The sequence below is a fragment of the Dunckerocampus dactyliophorus genome, chromosome 9, assembly GCF_027744805.1.
Source record: "Dunckerocampus dactyliophorus isolate RoL2022-P2 chromosome 9, RoL_Ddac_1.1, whole genome shotgun sequence".
Classification (NCBI taxonomy): domain Eukaryota; kingdom Metazoa; phylum Chordata; class Actinopteri; order Syngnathiformes; family Syngnathidae; genus Dunckerocampus; species Dunckerocampus dactyliophorus.
The window spans coordinates 3,762,872-3,788,418 of record NC_072827.1 but is presented as its reverse complement, the minus strand read 5'-3'; the positions used below and the strand labels follow the sequence as shown (position 1 = coordinate 3,788,418).

General features: G+C 45.4%; 1 protein-coding gene across 16 annotated transcripts in view; it reads left to right on the top strand.

The window, feature by feature from the left end:
• Positions 1–25,547, top strand: part of LOC129187574 (titin-like) — a 172,621-nt gene that overhangs the window by 119,991 nt on the left and 27,083 nt on the right. For all 16 annotated transcript variants that reach the window (XM_054787058.1, XM_054787067.1, XM_054787066.1 and 13 more), the window contains 19 exons: positions 34–309; positions 389–688; positions 879–1,181; positions 1,260–1,559; positions 1,650–1,937; positions 2,019–2,321; positions 3,347–3,649; positions 3,728–4,033; positions 4,254–4,541; positions 4,645–4,935; positions 5,015–5,302; positions 5,428–5,710; positions 5,820–6,127; positions 6,208–6,312; positions 6,401–6,598; positions 6,676–6,972; positions 7,059–7,646; positions 7,732–8,034; positions 8,148–25,466. In XM_054787058.1, coding sequence (XP_054643033.1) covers positions 34–309; positions 389–688; positions 879–1,181; positions 1,260–1,559; positions 1,650–1,937; positions 2,019–2,321; positions 3,347–3,649; positions 3,728–4,033; positions 4,254–4,541; positions 4,645–4,935; positions 5,015–5,302; positions 5,428–5,710; positions 5,820–6,127; positions 6,208–6,312; positions 6,401–6,598; positions 6,676–6,972; positions 7,059–7,646; positions 7,732–8,034; positions 8,148–25,466 — 22,647 coding nt within the window. The remainder of the gene's footprint in view (positions 1–33; positions 310–388; positions 689–878; positions 1,182–1,259; positions 1,560–1,649; positions 1,938–2,018; positions 2,322–3,346; positions 3,650–3,727; positions 4,034–4,253; positions 4,542–4,644; positions 4,936–5,014; positions 5,303–5,427; positions 5,711–5,819; positions 6,128–6,207; positions 6,313–6,400; positions 6,599–6,675; positions 6,973–7,058; positions 7,647–7,731; positions 8,035–8,147; positions 25,467–25,547) is intronic.

Sequence of the window (25,547 nt, the reverse complement as noted above, 5' to 3'; positions counted from 1 at the left end):
TCCCATAACCCCCTACAACACACACACACACAGTGGAGCCAAAGATTGTTATGCCAGAGACGGTCAGTGCCAGAGCCGGAGCAAAGCTAAGGGTAGAAGCACTTGTTTCTGGAAAACCTTCTCCAGCCTGCAAGTGGATGTGCGGTGAAGTCCCACTGGTCTCTTCAAGTCGTCTGGCAGTGCACCAGTCTGGCAACTTGTGTGTCTTGATCATAAAGGATGTCTCAAGGACAGACAGCGGAGAGTATAGCCTCATGGCTGAAAATAGCTCTGCAAAGGTGGTTCAGGCCCTGAAAATGATTATCAGAGGTTAGTGTCTGTGAGTCATTATTGGGACTTAGTAAATTCTGAATTTCATGTCTTAACAGCGATTCTCTCTGTTTTGTAGATATTCCCGGGCCTCCTGTGGGTCCTGTGGCAATCAGTGACATTGACTCGGATGCTTGCTCCCTGTCCTGGAACAAACCACTGGAGGACGGAGGCAGCAAAATCACAAATTACGTGGTGGAGAAATGTGATGTCAGTAGAGGTGACTGGGTGACTGCTGTTTCCTCCTGCCAGAAGACAAACTGTAGGCTGGGGAAACTCATTCCCGGGAAGGAGTATGTATTCCGCATCCGTGCTGAAAACCGCTACGGAGTGTCGGATCCCATGCAGTCTGACAGAATGATTGCCAAGTTCCCATTTGGTAGGTTTCATTATTCATGGCACAAAATAACATTCCCCTTGATTAGTTGCTGTAATAGATGATGCCACTCAAGCATCAATGACAGTTACTATACTATGTATTACCGTTAAGTCCTCTTATCACCACAGAATGTAAAGGTCATCCATTCTAGAAAAACAATATTTGGTTTGTATGTTTTCCTATTTACCAGATGTTCCCAGTGAACCTCTTAACTGCCGCATCAACAAGACCAATAAGGACTGCATGTTTGTGGCCTGGGACAAGCCAGAGAGTGATGGCGGAAGCCCCATTACAGGTTACTACATTGAGCGCAAAGAAAGAAACAGCCTACTATGGGTGAAGGCCAACGACACTGTGGTCCGGACCACTGAGTACCCCTGCGCCGGCCTAATTGAAGGCCTGGAGTACACATTTAGGGTGTCTGCCATTAACCGTGCTGGTCAGGGAAAGCCAAGCAAGAAGACAGACTTTGTAACTGCTAGAACACCTATTGGTGGGTTTCCGATACACATATGAACACTTTGAATGAATTAACTTCTAATACTATCTTATGTATGTCATTGTGTAACAGATACACCTGGGAAACCAGAAGTCCTGGATGTGACCAAGAACTCTGTAACTCTTGTTTGGGCCCGCCCCAAGAACGACGGTGGTAGCAAGATCATTGGATACTATGTAGAGGTCATGCGGGTGCCTGGGGACATCTGGGTGCGCTGCAACACCAGCAGCCAGAACGTCCCAAGAGAGGAGCACACTGTGACTGGTCTAGAACGAGACCTGCAGTACCAGTTCAGAGTCATTGCCAAAACAGCTGTCAACATTAGCAAACCCTCAGAGCCCACAGATGCTATCCTGGTCTGTGCTGAGAATGGTGAGAGGGTTTAACTGAGAAAAAAAATTAAATTACCTTTTTATTTTTAACGAGCTTGGAGATGCTAAAGTATTTTATTGTTTACTACAGTGCCTCCGAGGATAGAACTTAATTCTAGGATGCAGAAGGGTTTGAAGGTGAAGGCCGGAGCTACAATTCTCCTGGAGGCTGATGTGTTTGGTAAACCAATGCCTAGAGTCTCCTGGAAAAGAGGCGATGACAGCCTGAGATCAAGTGAAGGTCAGGTCATCACCCAGCAGAGACATCAGTTCCAGCTGGAGATTACAGCAGTCACCAAAGAGCACACTGGAATCTTCACCATCCATACAGAGAATGCCAGTGGATCCAAGACTGCTGACATTCAGGTTACAGTTTTGGGTGAGTACTTTTTTTCTGTAACTGATTGTGTTGGCTTTAATTACTGAAGTCCAATTATGGATTTGGAATTTTGTCACGCAGATGTGCCTGGTCCACCTGCGAGCGCCAAGTATCTTGAAGTCTTTGGCACCAACATTAAGTTATCATGGGAGCCACCACTGAATGATGGTGGCGCCCCTGTTCATAACTATATTTTGGACAAGCGTGAAACCAGCCGAGCGAACTGGGCACAGGTCTCCGCGAAGATCAAGGGTGAAAGTCTTGAATTTAATGTGGAGAAGCTAATTGAAGGCCACGAATACCAGTTCAGAATTCGGGCAGAGAATGCTTGGGGAGTTGGAGACAGTCTCATCACTAATCCTGTCATTGCCAAGAACCCATTCAGTGAGTACACCGTTTGCTTGCCTCAGCTGTTTTTCTAGTAAGCAGACACACAATAGTTAATTATTTAGAGACAGGTGATGTGTCAACATTAGGGCTGTCAAATGATTATAATTTTTAATCAGACTAATCAGTTTTTAATTGAATTAATCCATTAGTCACCCACAATTAGCAACTATGTCTAAAATATGCCCATTTTACTGTATTTAACAGAAAGATAAGTGACAGGACAGGATGATTTATATTTGTATGTATTAACAGCTGCAAATGAACTGAATGTGTCAATCAAGCTGAAGGATACCACACAAGTCTAAAAATCAATTTGTCTAGCACTCGTCTCTTTTCATAGTAGACGAACATTTGAATCACACTTTAAACCATGTTATTCTCAGCAATGAGGAGTTGCGTTCAAGACATCATGTAATTTAAGGTAAATGTACTTGTTTTCAGTGTAATTCCCAGCATACTTAAATGTATCAAATTGTACATCGAAATTAAGAGTTATGAAGTGAGTGATAAGAATATCCACTTCATGTTTTTCTTTATCTTCCTGTTTATTTACACACACCCATGCATTATAAAACTGTTTTGTGATGTTCCGAGTGTCCCCGAATGCATCTCGCATTCTTGTAATGTGAATGACAAAGTGTGGTTCCCAGGATAAACGGACTAGAGACGTGTGTGAGTTGGACATGCATACAGTATATGGTGTTGGAATTGTACTGCTATTGATGTGTTCAGGTCAGAATGAAGTTATAATAGAGTGTCAGACTCTGTGTGACTGTGTGGGGATGCTCCACTATGCGCCACTGTGCTTATTACGATGGATCGATCTGCCGTCATAACAGAGAGGCGTGATTGCTCTGGTGGTCATGCATTAATTACACAATAAAATTTAACGTAATTAATGAAATAAATTAGTTGCCACCCTTAACGCTGTATTTTTGACAGCCCTAATCAAAACAGTCAGTATATTTCAATAAAAAATATTTGGATGTCTCAACTGAAAGGGCTAATGTATGTTTTAGCGGTCCCTGGCCCATGTGAGGCACCCGTGATCACCAACGTCACCAAGGACGCTATGACAGTGAGCTGGAAGGAGCCCACTGATGATGGAAAGTCAGTCATTCTGGGTTACATGCTTGAGAAGAAGGAAACCAAGGAGATGAACTGGACTAAGATGAACAGGAAGCCCACAATGGAAAGGGTCTTCAATGTCTCAGGCCTCACTGAGGGGTCAGAGTACGAGTTCAGAGTTATTGCTGTCAATGTGGCAGGACTTGGCAAACCTAGTGATCCCTCGGCTAGTACAACTGCACAAAATCCTATCAGTGAGTTTCATGACCTCTGAACGCTGCATTCTTTCTCTGGTATGTGTTTCTAACCTGGGAAAACGTGCACTTCCATAGCTCCTCCTGGACCTGTGGTGAAACCCAATGTCAGTGACACCACGCACAGCACGCTAAGCCTCACCTGGAATGCCCCTGCCCACAATGGTGGAAGCCCGATCTTGGGATACCTGGTGGAGTGCAGGAGGGCAGACACCACAGACTGGATCCGCTGCAATGTTCCCAGGAACTTACAGGATACCAACTACACCATACAAAACCTCATACACAAGGCTGAGTACCAGTGCCGTGTCACTGCTGTCAACAAGGTTGGCTTCAGCGAGCCAGTCGAAGTACCCGGCAAGCACATTGTAAAGGACATCATTGGTATTTATTTTTTTCTAACCACATATATTTTATGTGTTGCTAAGTGTAATATAGAATAACAGTGATCATAACAAGACATACTGTAGATCAGAATTGTGCAGTTTTCGAAACCTTATTTTGGATTACGATGCTACAAAGTAAAGAAAATGTATAAAACAAATTTGGAATGATGGTATGGATTAGCTCAACAATTACGGAAATAAAACTGTTGATTTTTTAGTACCCCCGGAGGCGGAGCTGAATGCTGAGCTGAAAGAGGGCCTGGAGCTGCGTGCTGGTGCCACCATGAAACTTCAAGCTGCCATCAAGGGTCACCCCTCTCCCAAGATTACCTGGGCAAAAATGAACACCAATATCAAGGACCGCCAAGGCATTGTCATAAAGTCCACTAAAAGTGACACCACTGTGATGGTGGAGAATGTCAACAGATATGATGCAGGCAAATACGTTCTCAACCTGGAGAGTGTGGCAGGCATGAAGATGTACACTGTCATTGTGAAGGTTCTTGGTAAGAAACCTTTTTTGATTGCTGACCTCAGCCAAAGTTTGAATCAGCTGTTAAAGTGTAATGGTACAAAAGATTTGCAGTTTAGAGTTTCACTTGTTTTTAGACACTCCTGGCCCACCAGTCAATCTGATGGTGAAAGAGACCACTAAGGACAGCGCCTCCATCTACTGGGATGCTCCTCTCCTAGACGGTGGCTATAATGTCACCCACTATATTGTAGAGAAGCGTGACACTGAGAGGAAGGCCTGGTCTATTGTATCCAACAATTGCACCAAGACATCTTTGAAGGTGCCAGACCTGAATGCTGGACGGTCCTACTGCTTCAGAGTGTCAGCTGTCAACCAGCTTGGTGCTGGAGAGTTCTGCGAGACCGCCGACTCAGTCAAAGCATCCGGTGCGTGCGATGAGCGTATTTTGAGCATTATACGTTTTAATTTTACTGCTGATGTCAACATACCTTTTTAATCATACAGAGGAACCTGGTCCTGTAATGGATTTTAAGGCCTTGCTGGTTACCAAGGACTCTTGTACACTCAGCTGGAAGAAACCCCTAACTGATGGTGGCAGCCGCATTATTTGTTATGTGCTTGAGGTCCTCAACGGTGACGACAAGTACAAGGAGTTAATGAGGTCCAAGAACATGCAGTACAGCACCAAGGATCTGGTGGAGGGCAGAGAGTACAAGTACAGTGTCAAGGCTGTGAATGACACTGGAGAGAGTGCTGCCAAGGAGCTGACAGTAGTTGCCAAGGATCAAATCAGTAAGAAGAAACATTCACAAAACAGAATGTATACTGAAGTTGTTGTGTCAATGCCAAAAAATGTGTTTTCTTAATTGGATTCTGTGTACTATCAGTTTCAAGTATTGCACCACTGTCTTTCACAGTTCATCCAACCTGTGACTTGAGGGAGCTGCCCAACATGTGTTATGTTGCGAAAGAGGGCAGCACAGTGCGTCTGAAAATTCCAGTCGTTGGCAAACCATCGCCCAAGGTGTCCTGGAAGAAGGGGGATGATGAAGAATTGACAGACTCTGGACGTGTGTGTGCAGAGTCCTCTCCAGTTAACACCACCCTCCTGATTAGGGACTGCCAGAGGAGTGATGCTTCCAAGTACACCATCATTCTGAGGAACAGCGCTGGAAGCAAAGAATCCACCATTTTCATCAGGTTGGAACAAGTTGTACCACCAGTAGATAACAGCCCTTACAGAGGATCCATCCATGATCCGTATTTGACTGCGATTTTGAAACACTCTGACAAAAAGTTTTTCTTTCAGGGTGGTAGGTAAGCCTAGCATTCCCAGTGGATCAATCAAGTTCAAGGATGTAACTGCTGATGGTGCCACACTAAAATGGGGAGCACCGAAAGATGACGGTGGCTCAGAGATCACAAACTACATTCTAGAAAAGAGAGACTCTATCACTAACATGTGGGTGACCGTTTCTTCGACTGTGGACACAAATACCATGAGGGTAACTGGTCTCCACGAGGGCACAGAATATATTTTCAGAGTCAGTGCTGAGAACAAGTATGGTGTTGGAGAGGGACTCAAGTCAGAGCCTATCGTTGCAAAACATCCATTCAGTAAGTGTTTGCATCTTTTGCTGTTTTTTTGCTTTAACATCAAGGTTTCTCCTCCATACCATGTCTTAATTTTTCTCCAGACGTTCCAGATGCTCCTCCTCCACCTCAGATCATCAGTATGCGCCATGACTCTGCTTACCTGGCCTGGTCAGACCCCAGGAAGACAGGAGGCTCTCCTATCACAGGTATGGTAATGTGTGAGCTAAATACTATCATATGTACAATGGGACATATTTAATAAGGACTGTCTTCCCCACTCAAAACAATGCTCAGGGTATCACATTGAGTTCAAGGAGAGAAATAGTATGTTGTGGAAGCGATCAAGTCTGACTGCCCTGAGAATGAAGGAACACAAGGTGACAGGGCTGACTGAAGGTCTTGAGTATGAGTTCAGGGTTATGGCTATTAACCTGGCTGGCATTGGCAGACCAAGTTCTCCCACTGATCCACAAGTTGCACTCGATCCCATTGGTAAGTGAGACGTGCATCTCAGTGAAACATTGGATTGGAAATGATGGTTTTGCTGCATGAATGCTGTGTGTTCTCAGATGCTCCAGGTAAACCAGATGTAATTAGCATCACCAGAAGCACTGTGACCCTTCAGTGGACTGAGCCACAGTTTGATGGTGGCCACAGGCTGACTGGCTACATAATTGAGAGACGTGACCTTCCGTCTAAGATCTGGATGAAAGCCAACAGTGTCAATGTTGTGGACCCGGCATACACTGTCACTGATCTCCAGGAGGGCTGCAAATACGAGTTCAGAATAAGAGCAAAGAATGCAGCCGGTGCCCTGAGCCCACCATCTGACCAGACAGACACTATTATCTGCAGAGATGAATATGGTGATTTTGTTTATATCTTCTGACTTTATTACTGATTAAGTCACATTGGGATGGTTTGTAATTGTGTTTCTTTTTGTTTTCAAAAGCTTCACCAACCATTATCATCGATGCTCAGGTGATGGAGGGTGTGACTGTCCGAGCTGGGGAAACGATTGTTGTGACTGCAACAAGTATTCTTGGCAAACCAGCCCCGACATCTTGCTGGTCTAAGGGAGGAAAATACTTGAAGCCTTCAGACATTGTTACTATTGAGAAAACTGCGAGCTCATCCACGTTATCAATAAAATACGCCGGCAGGAAGGACACTGGGGATTATGTCATTACTGCGAGCAACCCCTTTGGTGTAAAGGAGGAAACCGTTAAAGTGAAAGTTCTGGATGTTCCTGCAGTTCCTGGTCCCATTGAATGCAGCGGTGTGTCATCTGAGAAGGTCACCCTGACCTGGGCAGCTCCTACTGAGGATGGAGGCTCTCCTATTAAGTACTACACTCTGGAGAAGAGGGAGACCAGTCGCCTTCTATGGACAATTCTGGAAGAGAAGGTTGTCGACTGTCACTATGTAGCCAACAAACTCATCCAGGCCAACGAGTACATCTTTAGAGTCTCTGCTGTGAACCAGTATGGCGCCGGAGAGCCAGCTCATTCTGAGCCTGTCAAGATGGTTGATAGATTTGGTATGTATCAGTTCATTCTCCTGAGACCCTAGGTTCTATGTCAAGCCAAATGTGTTTATATTATATCTAACTTTTATGCTTTTAGTACCTCCTGGCCCACCATCAAAACCAGAAGTTGAAAAAGTTGATGGACACTCAGCTACTGTGACATGGAGAAGACCAACTGAGGATGGTGGAAGTGATATTGTCGGTTACTGTGTTGAGAAGAAAGAGAAAAAGGCCATGAGATGGATCAGGGCCTCAAAGAAATCTATTGTTGAGCTAAGCTATGAAGTGACTGGACTTACTGAAGGCATAGAGTATGAGTTCCGTGTTCTTGCTGAGAACAGAGCTGGCTTTGGAGAGCCAAGTGAACCGTCTATGCCTGTCAGAACAATAGTTGCTGCCTGTGAGTAAAAACATTTACTATCAAAAGAAATAATTGTGCCACTGAATATGCCACTTCAAATTTTAATGTTTGTGTTAAAAGCGGACAGTGAATATTTATTCTGTTTTTTGCAGATGTTCCTGGACCTCCAGTAAACCCAAGGGTTACAGACACTACCAAAACCACTGCTACTCTTTGTTGGGGAAAACCACTTGATAATGGTGGGCTTGAAGTCACTGGCTATGTGATTGAGCACAGAAAGGAAGGAACCGAGGATTGGATTAAGGACACAACATCATCTCCACTGAGAATCACAGAGTTTGTCATTCCTGAACTGGAAAATGCTACCAAATACTTTTTTAGAATTAGCGCAGTAAATGCTAAGGGCACCGGTGAGCCAGCTGAAACTCTGGAACTGGTTGAAATAGTGGAGCGTGCGGCTGAACCTGATTTGGAGTTGGACATTGAGCTGAGGAGAACGCTTGTGGTCAGGGCTGGTTGTTCCATCCGCCTCTTTGTGCCCATCAAGGGACGTCCTACACCTGCAATAACCTGGACGAAGGAGGGCAGTCCTGTGCCACGTGCGGTCATTGACAGTACTGAGTCATTTACAATGCTAATCATTCCTGAAAGCTCAAGGATTGATGCAGGTCAATATGAGCTTGCCCTCGAAAATGCAGCTGGAAAGAAGACCGCAAACATTAATGTGAGAGTTCTTGATTCACCTGGACCTCCACTTAACCTAAAACCAGTTAATATAAATAAAGAATCAATTACCCTTCAGTGGGAGATGCCTCTCATTGATGGTGGAGCCAAGATCACAAATTATATTATTGAGAAGAGAGAATCAACACGAAAGGCCTTTGCCACAGTTGTTACAAACTGTCCAGCAACTACAGTCAAGATTACTGACCTGGGCGAAGGCTGCGAGTACTACTTCAGAGTGTCTGCTGAGAATGAGCTTGGTGTTGGTGAAGCAGTTGAAACTTCTGATCCAATTCGTGCGTCCCAGGCACCAACTCCTCCAGAAAGCATAATACCAACTGATATCACTAAGAACTCTGTGAGCCTGGCTTGGACCAAGCCCAAGCACGATGGCGGAAGTAGGCTTACAGGATATGTCCTTGAAGCCAAGAAGAGAGGAACTGATCAGTGGGCCCATGTAACAACTCTCAAGACCATGGATTTCACTGTCAAGAATCTCAATGAGAATGAAGAATACATTTTTCGTGTAATGGCGGTCAACCAATCTGGAAGAAGTGGAGCACGCGAGAGCAAGACCATTGTTGTGAAGGATTCTACTTCTCTGCCAGAGTTTGATCTGCGTGGCATATGTCAGTCAACAGTTATTGCTAAGGCTGGAGATGACATCAAGGTTGAAATTCCTGTAATGGGGCGTCCTAGGCCCGTGGTCTCTTGGCAGAAGGATGGAGCTGCCTTAAAGCTCACACAGAGGACTAATGTGGAGGCAGCCTCTGCGACTGTTATCCTCACAATCAATGAATGTACCAGAGCAGACAGTGGTGTATACACCATGACGGGAAAGAACATTGTTGGTTCTGTGAGCGATAGCATCATTGTCAAAGTGCACGATGTTCCTGGACCACCCAAAGGACCAATCAAAATTACAGAAATCTCTCGCACCTACTGTATTTTTGCATGGGACACTCCCGAGAACGATGGTGGCGTTCCCATCAACAATTATGTGATTGAGATTAGAGACACCACCTCTCAGACTTGGACAGAGCTTACTTCCACTGCCATTCGCACCATGTTTAAAGCCACACGTTTAATGACTGGATCAGAATACCAGTTCAGAGTTAAAGCTAAGAACCGACATGGTGTAGGACCTCCCATAACATCAGAAGCAGTAGTGGCTGCCTATCCATTCAAAGTTCCTGGACCGCCAGGCACACCCCATGTTGTTGCATTTACCAAAGACTCTATAACAATTGGCTGGAATGAACCTGTGTCTGACGGTGGAAATGAAGTCATTGGCTACCATGTTGAGAGAAAAGAACGAAGCAGCATCATGTGGCATAAAATAAGCAAGGGTCTAGTGATAGGAAACGTGCTGAAATCTACAGGGCTTGAAGATGGAGTCGCTTATGAGTTCCGTGTTATGGCAGAAAACATGGCTGGAATTGGCAAGCCCAGCAAAGCCTCTGAAGCAATACTAGCCTTGGACCCTGTGGACCCCCCTGGTCAGCCTGTGTCAACTTTTGTTAATAAAAATGTCATCACCATTCAGTGGACAAAACCTGAGTATGATGGCGGATTTAAAATTACGGGCTACACTGTGGAGAAGAAAGAACTTCCAACTGGCCGCTGGATCAGAGCCAACTTTACCAACATAATTGAGACAACATTCACCGTCAGTGGATTGACTCAGGATGTATCTTATGAGTTCCGTGTCATAGCTCGAAATTCAGCAGGAGCAGTTAGTGTGCCATCTGAACCCTCTGAGCCAATTACATGCAAAGATAACATCATTGAGCCACGCATCATGGTAGACGCCATCTTTAAGGATGTTGTTCTACTGAAGGCAGGGGAGTCCTTCAAGCTTGATGCTGACATTGCTGGCCAGCCACCCCCATCCATGGTTTGGACCAAGGATGGAAAAGAGGTTGAGAACACAATGAAAATGGAAGTTAAGTGCTCTGAACTGACAACTACACTGAGCAACAAAGACTCTGTCAGATCAGATGGAGGAACCTTTGTTTTGACCGCCACTAATGTTGGTGGCTTTTCCAAACACATTTTCAGAGTGAAAGTACTTGACAGACCTGGACCACCAGTTGGACCTCTTATGGTTTTAAATGTCACAGCTGACAACTGTTTACTGACGTGGGCCCCACCTACAGATGATGGTGGTGCGAAGATTGAAGGATACACCATTGAGAAGCGTGAATCAAGCAGGCTTGTTTGGACCAATGTGGCTTTAGACCTGCAGGTTACAGAATATATGGTGACCAAGCTTCTCAAAGGAAATGAATATATTTTCAGAGTTATGGCAGTGAACAAATATGGGAATGGCGACCCTCTTGATTCAGAGCCCATTATTGCAGACAATCCATACATGGTTCCGGATGCGCCAGAGAATCCTGAGGTCACAGCTGTCACCAAAGATGCAATGGTCATTATGTGGCAGACACCAAAGAGTGACGGTGGAACACCTATCACAAACTACAACATTGAAAGGAAGGACAGGATAGGCCTCCGCTGGGTCAAATGCAACAAGAGGAAGGTCAAGGATTTGCAATTCAAGGCAATAGGTCTTGTTGTTGGACACGAATATGAATTCAGAATTATTGCAGAGAATGCTGCCGGTATTAGTGTGCCCAGTGTCTCCAGTGCATTCTACAAGGCCAGTGATGCTTTGTACAAGCCAGGGCCTCCATGCAACCCCAGAATCCTGGACACATCCAAGTCATCCATTACTATTGCCTGGAACAAACCGGCCTATGATGGTGGTTCTGACATCACTGGTTACATTGTTGAGACCTGCATCCCCTCTGGCAAGGAAGAGGAGGAAGAGTGGACAATCGTGACCCCCAAAGAAGGACTACTTGCCACCTCATTTACCATTATCAATCTGACAGAGAGCCAGGAGTATAAAATCAACATCTCTGCTCTTAACAGCGAAGGAATTGGGGAGGCTGTTTCTGTGCCTGGCAATCCTAAGGCTGAGGACAGACTCCTGCCTCCTGAACTAGATTTGGATGCAGAACTCTGCAAAGTTGTCACTCTTCGAGCTTGCTGCACACTAAGACTGTTTGTTCCCATCAGAGGCAGACCCGCTCCCGAGGCTAAATGGACCAAAGAGGATGCTGACCCCATTGAGAGGGCCACTATTGACACCACAGCATCATACACATCTCTTGTCATTGAAAATCTCAACAGATTTGACACTGGAAAGTATAACCTCACCATTGAGAACAGCTCTGGCTCTAAGACGGTCACAGTCCAAGTTAGGGTACTTGATACGCCAAGTGCTCCATTGAATTTGAAGATTACCAGTGTAACACATGAGTCTGTCACTCTGACTTGGGATCCACCAGCAAACGATGGAGGAGTTAAGATTAAGAACTATATTGTTGAAAAGCGAGAGTCCACAAGAAAAGCTTATGCCACAGTGAGTGCTACATGCCATTACAACACCTTCACTGTTGAGCAGCTCCTTGAGGGATGCAACTATTACTTCAGAGTTTTGGCGGAGAATGAATATGGCATTGGTCTGCCCATTGAGACCAACGAATCAGTTAAAGTATCTGAGAAACCACAACCTCCAGGGAAAATCAGTCTTAAGGACGTTACAAAGAATAGTGTCACACTCTCATGGGAAAAGCCAGAGCATGACGGCGGAAGCAGAGTAGGCTGTTATGTTGTTGAAATCCAACCCAAAGGTGTTGAAAAGTGGACACAGGCTATGATTGTGAAAGAAACAGAGGCTACTATTGGTGGCCTTAACGCAGGCGAAGAATACATGTTCCGTGTGTCAGCCAGAAACGAGAAGGGAACAAGTGACCCTCGTCAAATTGGTGTACCTGTCATCGTAAAAGATCTTGTTATTTCACCAGTTGTCAAAATGTTGTTCAACACATTCAGTGTGTTGGCAGGTGAAGACCTGACAGTTGAGCTGCCTTATGTTGCCCGTCCCAAAGCAGCCATCTCCTGGGTCAAAGACGGTCAGGCACTTAAGAGAACAACCAGAGTAAACTTTGGCGCAACAGAAACAGTGTTGAACCTCTGCATAAAAGAGGCTTCTAAAGATGATTTTGGACACTATCGTGTTACCATTAGTAATACAGCAGGAGAGGCAACAGCAGATATCACCATTGTTGTACTAGACAAACCTGGTCAGCCAGGTGGTCCAGTTCAGGTGGAGGAGGTCACTTCTGAGAGTGTAACCATTTCTTGGAGTCCACCGGAGTACGATGGCGGGTGCACGATCAAAAACTACATTGTGGAGAAGAGAGACACTTCCACAACTAATTGGATAACTGTGTCTCCAAATCTTGCAAGGACCAAAGTAAAAGCAGGCAGACTGAAAACTGGTTCAGAATACCAGTTTAAAATCACAGCAGAAAACAGATATGGGAAAGGTCCAGTTCTTCTGTCAGAGTGTATTGTGGCTCAATATCCATACAAGCTCCCAGGACCACCAGGAACTCCCTCAATTGCAATGTGCACAAAGGATAGCATGGTGGTAGTATGGAATGAACCTGTAAATGATGGCGGTAGCGCTATTTTGGGCTACCATCTTGAGCGCAAGGAAAGAACTAGCATCCTCTGGGTGAAACTGAATAAGTCCCTTATTACAGACCAAACCTTTAAGACCACTGGCCTGGAACCAGGAATGGAATATGAGTATAGAGTCTATGCTGAAAACATTGTGGGCATTGGCAAAGTCAGCAAAGTGTCAGAAGGTCATGTTGCTAGAGATCCTTGTGATCCTCCAGGTACACCAGAGGCAACCAAGATTACAAAGGATTCCGTTACCATCGTTTGGACAAAGCCTGAGTATGATGGTGGAGCCAAAATTACAGGCTACATTGTGGAAAAGAAGGAGCTTCCTGAAGGCCGTTGGCTGAAGGCTAATTTCACTAATGTCATCGAGACAGAGTATGTTGCAACTGGACTACTGCAAGAAAATCAGTACGAGTTCCGTGTCATTGCCAGAAATGCTTCTGGTGTTTTCAGCTTACCCTCTTACAGCACTGGCCCTATTATTGCCAGGGATGAGATTGAGCCACCGCGCATCAGTATCGACCCAGAGTACACACAGACCATTATAGTAAATGCAGGAGACAATTTTAAGATTGATGCAGATGTCCATGGCAAACCATTGCCCTCTATCCACTGGCTGAAAGGTGAGCAGGAAATAGGGAACACAATCCATAGAGAGATTAAAAACACAGCAACCCACACCTGTGTCACTGTAAAGGAAGCTAAACTCTCAGATGGAGGTGTTTATAATCTGCTGCTGAAAAATCCAGGAGGGGAAAAGGCTGTACAGGTGAATGTTGTAATTTTGGATAAGCCCGGTGAACCACAAGGACCTCTTACTGTAACAGGAATAACTAAAGACCAGTGCTCTCTTGCATGGAGAGCACCAATTCAAGATGGAGGGAGCAAAATATCTCACTATATTGTGGAGCGGAGAGAAACAAGTAGATTAGTCTGGACTGTTGTGGATCCAAAAGTGCAGAACATCTTCCATAAGATTACGAAGCTCCTGGAAGGCAATGAGTACATTTTCCGAGTCTGTGCTGTAAATGAGTTTGGAATTGGTGCAACCATTGAGTCAGAGCCAGTGATTATCAAAGATCCCTATGTAGCCCCTGGATCCCCCAAGGGCTTAGAGATTTCAGATATTAAAAAAGATTCAATGGTGCTCATATGGGAGGCTCCCAGCGAGGATGGAGGCACTCCTATCACATCATATATTATTGAAAGACATGACAAAGAAGGTGTAAGGTGGACTAGATGCAACAGGCAGACTGTGTTGGATTTGACATTCAAAGTCACCGGACTCTTGGAAAGCCATAATTATGAATTCCGCGTTGCAGCAGAGAATGTTGTGGGTGTTGGTGAGCCTAGTTCTCCAACAGTATACTACAAAGCTCTTGACCCTGTCTTCAGGCCTGGTCCACCACAGAATCCCAGGATTACAGACACCAGCAAAACCTCAGTATTCTTGTCATGGAGCAAGCCAATTTGTGATGGTGGCTCTGAGATTCAGGGATACATCATTGAGTGCTGCACTACCACAGAGCAAGTTACACCTGGCGAGGCACAGACTGAAACCTCATCACCTGAGCTACCTCCCACAGATGGACTTGCTGAGGACTGGATAATGTGCACGCCAGCAACAGGTGTGAAGAAGACCAAGTTTGAGGTTACCAACCTGAAGGAAAATCAGGCTTACAGGTTTAGAGTGTGTGCAATCAACAAAGTTGGGGTTGGCGATAATGCCACTATTCTTGGAGCTGTGGTTGCCCAGGACAGAGCAGAAGAAGCCGACCTTGACATTGACCCAGAATTGAGAAAGATTGTGACTATTAAGGCTGGACTTCCGCTTAGACTGTTCATTCCAATCAAGGGAAGACCTGCTCCAAGCATCAAGTGGGAGAAAGATGATACTGCGCTTAAGGAGAAAGCTCAAGTTGAAGTGACCAGCAGTTACACTGCCCTCTTGATTGACAAGATGGGCAGAACAGATAGTGGGAAATACACTATCACTGCAGAGAACTCTAGTGGATCCAAATCGGCATTTGTGGTCGTTCGTGTTCTTGATACACCGAGTGCTCCCATGAGTCTGGCAGTGAAGGAAATTACTAACCAGTCAGTGACACTTGCTTGGGAAGCCCCTCTGTTAGATGGTGGGTCCAAAATCAGAAATTATATAGTGGAAAAGAGAGAGAGTACGCGCAAAACGTATGCAGCTGTGGTAACCAATTGCCATGCTCTTTCATGGAAGATTGAGCCACTTCAAGAGGGCTGCAGTTATTACTTCAGAGTCCTTGCTGAGAATGCACATGGTGTTGGTATACCTGCAATAACTGTTGACCCACTTAAGGTTTCAGAGGTGCCGCAGGCTCCCAAGAACTTGATTGTTACAGATCAAACAAAGACAAGCATCTCTTTGGCCTGGGAAAAGCCAGAATATGATGGCGGCAGCAGAGTCATCCAGTACTTGGTGGAAGTACAGCTTAAGGGCCAAGAAAAGTGGTCTGGCGTTAACACGTATAAGACAATGGAGACGACCGTTTCCAATTTGAATCCTGGGGAAGAGTACCTGTTTAGAGTTACAGCAATCAATGATAAAGGGAAAAGTGATCCCAAAGTACTTTCTGGCCATGTCATGACCAAGAACTTAGTGTTTGAGCCTGATGTGAGACCTACTTTTAGCAGCTACAGTGTCCATGTAGGTAAAGATCTAAACATTGACGTGCCAATCTTTGGACGGCCCAAACCAACAATAGTTTGGACCAAGGATGGTGCACCTCTGAAGTTCACTTCCAGAGTAAACATTCACAACACCCTGACTTATACAAGCCTGAGCATAAAGGAGGCAGCGGGTGACGATGGTGGCATGTACAGCATAAATGCAGCTAACTCTGCTGGAAAGAAAGACGCCACAGTTGAATTAATAGTACTTGACAAGCCTGGGCCCCCATCTGGCCCTGTGAGATTTGATGAAATCACAACGCAGAGTGTGACTATTTCATGGGACCCACCAAAACAAAATGGTGGTTGCCCGATTTCAAACTACATTGTGCAGAAAAGAGATACAACAGCAACAACATGGGAAAATGTCAGTATTAACTGTGCCAGAACCAGAATCAAAGTGCCCAGACTGAAAACCGGAGCGGAGTACCAATTCAGGATCATTGCCCAGAACCGGTACGGAAAGAGTCATGGCCTGGATTCATCTGCTGTGGTTGCTCAGTACCCATATAGAGAACCTGGCCCACCGGGCACGCCATTCATCTCGTCACTCTCCAGAGACCACCAGATTGTCGAGTGGCACGAGCCCGTTTCGGACGGAGGCAGTCCTGTTCTTGGATACCACATAGAAAGAAAAGAAAGGAATAGTATTTTGTGGCTCAAAATAAACAAGACACTCATTCACGAGACAAAGTACAAGAGCCACCCGTTGGAGGAGGGTATTGAATATGAATACCGGGTATATGCTGAAAATATTGTAGGTATAGGAAGATGCAGTAAAGTCTCAGAGGGTTGTGTTGCTCGTGACCCATGCGATCCTCCTGGTCAGCCAGAAGCTATCCATGTGACCAAAGATTCCATCGTCATTCAGTGGACAAAACCAGAGTATGATGGCGGCAGTAGTATAACCGGCTACCTTGTAGAAAAGCGTGATTTGCCAGAAGGCCGGTGGGTAAGGGCAAATTTCACTAATGTTATTGAGACCCAGTTCACAGCCACTGGGCTGACGGAAAATTCACAGTATGACTTTAGAGTCATAGCAAAAAATGCTGTAGGCACCATCAGCAAGCCATCATACAACAGTGGCTCAATCACTGCAAGCGACAGGGTCGAAGCACCTAACTTCTCCATTGATCCTGCATTCACCAAGACCATTGTCATAAACGCTGGAGAAACGTTCAAGTTGGATGCAGATGTTCGTGGCAAGCCGCTGCCTGCAATGCAGTGGTTCAAAGATGACATCCCAATAGAAAATACACTCAGGCTGGATGTAAAAAATGCAGAAAATCATGCAATGATCGTCATTAAGGACTCTGCTAGAATTGACAGTGGACTGTACTTGCTCCAGCTAACAAATGAGGCAGGGAGTGAAACTGTGCCATTCAAAGTGGTTGTCCTGGACCGGCCGAGCCCTTGTGATGGACCCCTTCTTGTAACTGGGGTAGCTGAGGATAGATGCACATTGGTGTGGCATTCTCCTTTACACGATGGAGGAAATCCCATCACGCATTACATTATTGAAAGAAGGGAAACTAGCCGTCTAGCTTGGACTGTTGTTTCTACTGACTGTAACACCACATGCTACAAAGTCACCAACTTGTTGGAAGGAAATGAGTATATGTTCCGTGTCATGGCAGTCAATAATTACGGCACCAGCGACCCACTGGAGTCTGGTGGAGTAATCATGAAGACTCCATTTGTTCCTCCTGGTCCACCTCACATTGAGGATATAGCCAACATTACTCATGATAGCATGACTGTCACTTGGTCTGCCCCAGAGACTGATGGTGGCAGTAAAATTTCAAATTACATTGTTGAAAAAAAAGATAGAGCAGGAATTAAATGGACCAAATGCAACAGGCAGAAAGTCACTGACCTCTCTTTCAGAGTAACTGGCCTCACCACTGGCCATGAGTATGAGTTCCGAGTAGCTGCTGAAAATGTTGTTGGATTCGGAGAGCCCAGTCTACCAAGCTCTTACTACAAGGCCTGTGATCCTAAGTACAAACCCGGGTCCCCAGCATATGTACACCTCATTGACTCTACACAAAGCTCAATTACAGTGTCATGGGGCAAGCCTTTGTCTGACGGTGGCAGTGCAATTCAGGGATACATTGTTGAAGTGTGCAAGGCTGAGGAGGAAGAATGGACTATGGTTACTCCGCCCACTGGCTTGCGTGTTAACAAATATGAAATCCCGAAACTGATAGAGGGTCAGGAGTATAAGATCCAGGTGTGTGCTCTCAACAAACTTGGAGTTGGTGAGCCAGCCATCCTCTCAGGAACAGCTAAACCAGAAGAAAGGCTTGATCCACCACAGATCCACTTGGATTCTGAGCTGAGGAAGGGCATATGTGTGAAGGCTGGTGGATCTGTTAGGATCCACATTCCATTCAAGGGCAGACCAACTCCTGAGATTAAGTGGTTTAAAGATGAGGCAGACCTAACTGAAAAGGCGGTTGTTGAAAAGACTCCTACCTTCACACAACTGTCCATTGACTCCTGTGACAGATGTGACTCTGGAAAATATACCCTGAGCCTGACAAATCGCAGTGGGTCTGTGTCCGAGTTAGTTACTGTTAAAGTTCTTGACACACCCGGAGCCCCACAGAACCTGGTAGTCAAAGATGTTAAGAAGGACTCGGTCACTCTTGTTTGGGATGCACCACTGATTGATGGAGGCTCCAAAATTAAGAACTATGTTATTGACAAGCGTGAATCAACCAGGAAGGCTTATGCAAATGTGTCAACCAAGTGCACAAAGACCACTTTTATAGTTGACAACCTGATAGAGGGTGCTATGTACTACTTCAGAGTCATGGCTGAGAATGAATATGGTATTGGCCAGGCGATTGAAACAAAGACAGCTTCAAAGGCTTCTGAGGTACCACTTCCAGTTGGAAACGTTTCCCTTGTAGATGTCACCAAGGTCAGCGTGTCACTGGCCTGGGAGAAACCTGAGCATGATGGAGGCAGCAGGATTGGTGGCTACCTCATTGAGATGCAGCCCAAGGGGACAGATAAGTGGGGGGTTGCCACAAATACAAAGACATGTCAGGGCACTGTCACAGGTCTAACAAGTGGAACGGAATATCTATTCCGTATTATTGCCTATAACGAAAAGGGAAAGAGTGAGCCAAAGGCACTTGCTGCACCCGTTGTTGCTAGTGACATGACCTTGGAGCCAAGCATTAAGACACAGTTTAACACTTACAGTGTCTTAGCTGGAAAAGATTTGACATTAACATTTCCTGTACTTGGCAGGCCCAAACCTCGAGTCACCTGGACCAAGGATGGTCAGCCCCTGAAGGTGACCTCCAGAGTCAATGTGATAAACACTCTTACAACAACTGCAATTCAGATAACCGAAGCATGCAAGGAGGACTTTGGAAAGTACTTGATTACAGCAATCAATACTGCAGGCACATTTACTGATAATGTGGCTATTATTATTCTTGACAAACCAGGTCCACCAAGTGGTCCACTTAAAGTTGTTGAGGTGAGTAACACCTTTGTCCACCTTTCATGGGAACCTCCAGAGTACACAGGTGGATGTCAGGTGAAGCATTATATAGTAGAAAAGCGAGAGACCACAAGCAATACATGGCAGTCCGTCACCACACAGCTTGCTAGAACAGCTTTCAAAGTGACCAAGCTGAAGACTGGTGTAGAATACCAGTTCAGGGTAATTGCTGAAAACAGATATGGAAAAGGTGTTCCTCTGGAGTCAAAGGCTATTGTTGTGCAGTACCCATACAAACCACCGGGCCCCCCTGGAACACCATATGTCAAATCTGCAACAAAGGAGATGATGATCATTGAATGGAATGAACCAGTCAACGATGGTGGAAGTGCTGTCATTGGTTACCATCTAGAGAGCAAAGAGAGAAACAGTATCCTGTGGAGCAAACTTAACAAGACTTTAATTGCCGATACTCAGTTCAAGATCTGTAATCTTGAAGAAGGAATTGGATATGAGTTCAGAGTGTTTGCTGAAAATATTGTTGGCGTTGGCAGATGCAGTAAAGTCTCTGAGTCCTTTGTTGCTCGTGATCCATGTGATCCTCCTGGTGCTCCAGAGGCTGTAAAAATTTCTAAAGACCTCATCAAGATTAGCTGGACCAAGCCTCAGTATGATGGTGGCAGCAAAGTAAATGGCTATATTGTTGAAAGGAAAGACCTCTCTTCCCCTGATGGCCGCTGGGTCAGAGTGAACTTCACTAATATAATGGAGACTGAATATAATGTCAGCGGTTTAACAGAAAATGAACAGTATGAATTTAGGGTTATAGCCAGAAATGCAGCTGGTGTCTTCAGCGAGCCTTCTGAAAGCTCTGGACCTATAACTGCTACTGATGAAATTGAGCCGCCGCGAGCATCCATGGACCCCAAGTACAAGGATGTTATTGTTGTTACTGCTGGGGAACATTTAACTCTTCATGCTGACATCCACGGAAAACCACTTCCTGACATTGTCTGGCTAAAGGAAGGCAAAGAAATTGATACATCTCTGCGCACTGAAGTGAAAAACACTCATAAATGTGCTGTGGTGACTATCAAGGATGTAACAAAAACGGACACAGGGCACTATGAACTTGTTCTCAAAAACCTGGGTGGTATGAAGACCTTCCCAATTTCTGTCAAAGTCCTTGACAAACCAAGTAAACCAATGGGACCCTTGAGAGTAACAGAAATCATGGCTGACAGGTGTATCCTTGCCTGGTCTGAGCCAGCCCTGGACGGTGGTGCTAATATCACTCATTACACCTTGGAGAAGAGAGAGACCAGCAGCTTATCATGGACAGTGGCTGCTGCCAATATCCAGAGTCTGTACTACAAACTAACAAACATGCTTGCCGGGAATGAATATATTTTCAGAGTAAGGGCTGTTAACAAATATGGAGTTGGTGATTATCTTCAAAGTGAACCCATCATGGCACGGAATCCATACAAGCCCCCGAGTGCTCCTGGAACACCAGAAGCAAGTCAGATCACAAAAGATTCCATGGTTCTGTCATGGACAGTTCCAGAACAGACTGGGGGAGCCGATATTGCTGGCTATCACCTTGAAAAACGTGACAAAGATAGTGTCAGGTGGACAAAGTGTAACAGACAAAAATTGGCAGACACTCATTTCAAAGTGACAGGATTGATGACAGATCACTTTTATGAATTCCGAGTTGCGGCTGAGAATGAGGCTGGAATTGGAGACCTCAGTGAACTATCTCTATTTTATAGAGCATGTGATGCTACAACACCACCAGGACCCCCTCACCATCCCAAGGTGACAGACTACACAAAGTCATCTGTATCTCTTTCCTGGAACAAACCTGACTGGGACGGTGGTGCCTATATCAAGGGCTACATTGTTGAAATGCGGGAGTATATACCAGTGCCAGAATCAACAGAGGAGGTAGAAGTAGCCCCAGCAGTAGACGAACCAGTCGAAAAAGACTGGCTCATGTGCACGCCCCCAGCTGGCATTCAGGCTACTAAAATCGTGATCTCCAACTTAAAACAAGGTGAAGAATATCAGTTCCGTGTCTGTGCCATCAACTCGGAAGGAGTGGGAGAGGCTGCTTATGTCCACGGCACTGTGGTTGCTCATGACAGGATTGAAGCACCGGAAATAGAGCTTGACGCTGACCTCAGAAAGGTGGTATCTGTCCGCGCTGGTGGTACACTGCGTTTGTTTGTCACCATTAGAGGAAAGCCCGAACCTGCTGTAAAATGGGAAAAGATTGATGGTGCTGTCACAGATCGTGCTGTGATTGACACCACCACCTCATACACTATGCTTGTAATTGACAATGTTAACCGCTGGGACAGTGGCAAATACTCACTTACTCTGGAGAACAACAGTGGTTCAAAGTCTGCTATTGTAGCAGTTAGAATTTTGGATACACCGAGTGCTCCGCAGAACTTCACTATGCAGGAGCTCAGAAAAGATTCAGTGACACTTGTCTGGGATACGCCCCTCACTGATGGTGGGTCTAAAATCACAAACTACATTGTGGAGAAGAGGGAGTCTGTCCGGAAGGCCTACACTACTGTAACCAACAACTGTACAGCCAACACATTCAAAATTGAGGAGCTTCCCGAAGGTGGCATTTTCTACTTCAGAGTTTGCGCTGTTAACGAGTATGGCCAAGGCCAGATGGTTGAAACCAAAGAAATTAAAGTGTCGGAAGTACCCCTGCAACCGAGTAAAGTAACTGTTGTGGATGTGACCAAAACCAGCGTTTCACTTTCATGGGACAAACCTGCTCATGACGGTGGTAGTAAAGTAATCTGTTACAATGTGGAATTTAAGCCCAAGAGTGGTGAAAAATGGGGCACTGCTTGCACAGTCAAGGTGCCGGAGGCAACTATTCCTAACTTGACTCCCAATGAAACCTATCTATTTAGAGTTGTAGCAATCAACGAGAAGGGAAAAAGCGATCCCAAGGATCTTGGGCTGCCTGTGGTAGCAAAGGATATTGCAGTAGAGCCGTCTGTCAAATTACTTTTCACAACATACAGCGTGAAGGCCAGAGATGACCTGACTGTTGAGGTCCCAGTGAGAGGCAGACCTAAGCCTGTCGTCTCATGGAAGAAGGACAATCTTCCTCTGAAGCAAACTTCTTCGGTTACAATTTTAAACACAGCAACCTCATCCAAGATCCTCATTAAAGAGGCTAGCAGGGAGCATGTTGGAAAGTATGAGATCACCCTGGCCAACACAGCAGGAACAGTAACAACACATCTAGATGTAGTTGTCCTAGATAGACCAAGTTCACCTAAAAGCATTAAGGTGGATTCTGTGACTTCTGATAGCATCACACTTTCCTGGTCTCCCCCAGATTATAATGGTGGCTGCTGCATAAGTAACTATATTGTTGAGAAGAGAGATACCAACACACAAGAGTGGCAAATGGTTGCAAGCAACGTGGCAAGAACGTCTTACAAGGCCGGCCGCCTAATGCATGGGGCAGAATACCAATTCCGCATCTATGCAGTCAACCGTTATGGAAAAAGCACATATCTAGATTCTCCTGCAATTACCGCTCAGTACAACTTTAAGCAACCTGGACCACCCTCTACACCAACTGTAAAGGTAGCTACTAAGTCTTATATGGTGGTGACCTGGAATGAGCCTGTCAATGATGGGGGAAGTCCTGTTCTAGGCTATCATCTAGAGCAGAAAGAGCGTGCTAGCATTCTCTGGACCAAGATCAACAGAGGAATGATCAAGGACTCTGAATACAAAGTCAGTGGAGTCGAAGAGGGAATGATGTATGAATATCGTGTCTACGCTGAAAATATTGCTGGAATCGGTAAATGCAGCAAGTCCTCTGAAGCTGTTGCCGCAAGAGATCCATGTGATCCTCCAGGTACCCCCATTGTCACCTCCATTAGCAGGTCATCTGTGTCCTTGTCTTGGGCTAAACCAGAATATGATGGTGGTGCCAAGGTTTCTGGCTACATTGTTGAACGCAGAGATCTCCCAGAAGGACGTTGGACAAGGTGCAACTTCACCAATGTGCCTGAGACTCACTATCATGTGACTGGTCTTACAGAGGACAGCCAGTATGACTTCCGTGTCACTGCTAAGAATGCAGTGGGATTGTTCAGTGAACCATCTGATAACACTGGGCCCATCACTGTAAAAGATGATGTAGAACCGCCACGCATCATGATGGATGTCAAATTCAGGGAGACAATGTTTGTGAAAGCAGGTGAAACTTTAAAGATTAATGCTGACCTTGCCGGCCGCCCTGCACCTGTCATTTCCTGGAGCAAAGACGGCAAAGAAATTGAGCTCAGAGCAAGAATCCAGATTGTTTCAACAGACACCAACACATTGGTAATTGTGAAAGATTGCATCAGACGTGATTCTGGACAATATGTACTCACTCTACAGAATATTGCTGGTACAGTTAGTCTACCAATAAACTGTGTGGTCATGGATAAATGTGGACCTCCTGCAGGACCTTTGCAGATTTCAGGTCTCACTTCTGAGGAATGCACTCTGTCGTGGGGTCCACCTCAAGAGACCGGCGGTGCTGAGATCACACACTATGTTATTGAGAAGCGCGAGACCAGCCGTTTGGCCTGGACACTAGTAAAGGAAATCACTAAGACTTACTTTAAAGTTACAGGACTCCTGAAGGGCAATGAATATATCTTCAGGGTTTTGGCTGTTAACAAGCATGGAAGTGGTGAGGCTTTGGAGAGTGATGCTGTAAAGATTACAGATCCATACACTTTTGCCTCTGCCCCACTTGGAATTGATGTCACTGACATTACTGGAGATTCAATGACCCTCATATGGTGCAAACCAATGAGTGATGGAGGCAGTCCAATCACTGGATATGTGATTGAGCGGCGGGAAAAGACAGGCATGCGTTGGCTCCGTGTAAATAAAGATCCAGTGGTTGAATGTACCACAAAGGCAACCAAACTGCGCAAAGGTTGTGAGTACGACTTCAGGGTCTATGCTGAAAATGCTGCTGGACTGAGCCCTCCAAGTGAACCATCCGCTTCATTTAGGGCAGTAGATCCTCTGGCAGTTCCTAGTCCTCCAGCCAAGCCAAAGATTGTCAGTTCAACCAAAGACAGTGTTTCCATTGTCTGGAAACCACCTACAGATAATGGAGGTGCTCCTATCCTTGGATACAGTGTAGAATACAGAGACTACAATCGCAAACCGGAAGCAGGGGTCGACAAAGATGAGGAGGAATATGAAGAAGATGAGGAAGAACCAGAGTCACTTGAAGAACTACAAAGATGGGCTGAGGCTGTCTCTCTTACCAAAAGTTTGGAGTTCACGATCACTGAACTAAAAACCGACACTGAGTATGAATTCTGTGTCAGGGCAATTAACAAAGTTGGAAGCAGTGAGCGCAGCCGCTATTCCGATGTCGCTGTGGCAGTAGAAAGAACTGCAGAGCCATCATTTGATGTGGACATAGAGATGCGCAAAGTCCTTGTTGTTAAGCACGGCATAGCATTTACCCTCAATATTCCATTTAAAGGTAAACCTGTTCCGGTAGTGGAATGGGCCAAGGAGGGCACTGATCTAAAGGTGAGAGGAACAATTGATTCAACAAGCTCCAGCACTTCACTGACCATTGAGAAGTCAACAAGAAATGACTCTGGAGAGTATAGCGTCACTATTGAATCATCATTAGGAAAAGCAACATTAGCCATGGTTGTCAAGGTGCTTGACTCTCCTGGGCCTCCCATCAATGTCAGTGTTTCAGCAGTAACCAGGGACTCTGCAACCCTTACTTGGGAAGCCCCTGAAAATGACGGTGGCGATGCAGTGAAAGCTTACCATGTTGAAAAACGTGAGGCCAGCAAAAAGGCCTGGGTTTCTGTGACAACAAACTGTCATGCATTGACATACAAAGTGGAAGATCTGCAGGAGGGAGCCATGTATTACTTCAGAGTTATTGGGGAAAATGAATATGGAGTGGGCGTCCCCCAGGAGGCAAAGGCTGGAACAAAGATTACAGGTAAAATTTAGTCGTATGCCTTTTAACTTCTTTATCATGTCCACAAAATTAACCAGTTCAAATGTTCACTTTGTGTTACAG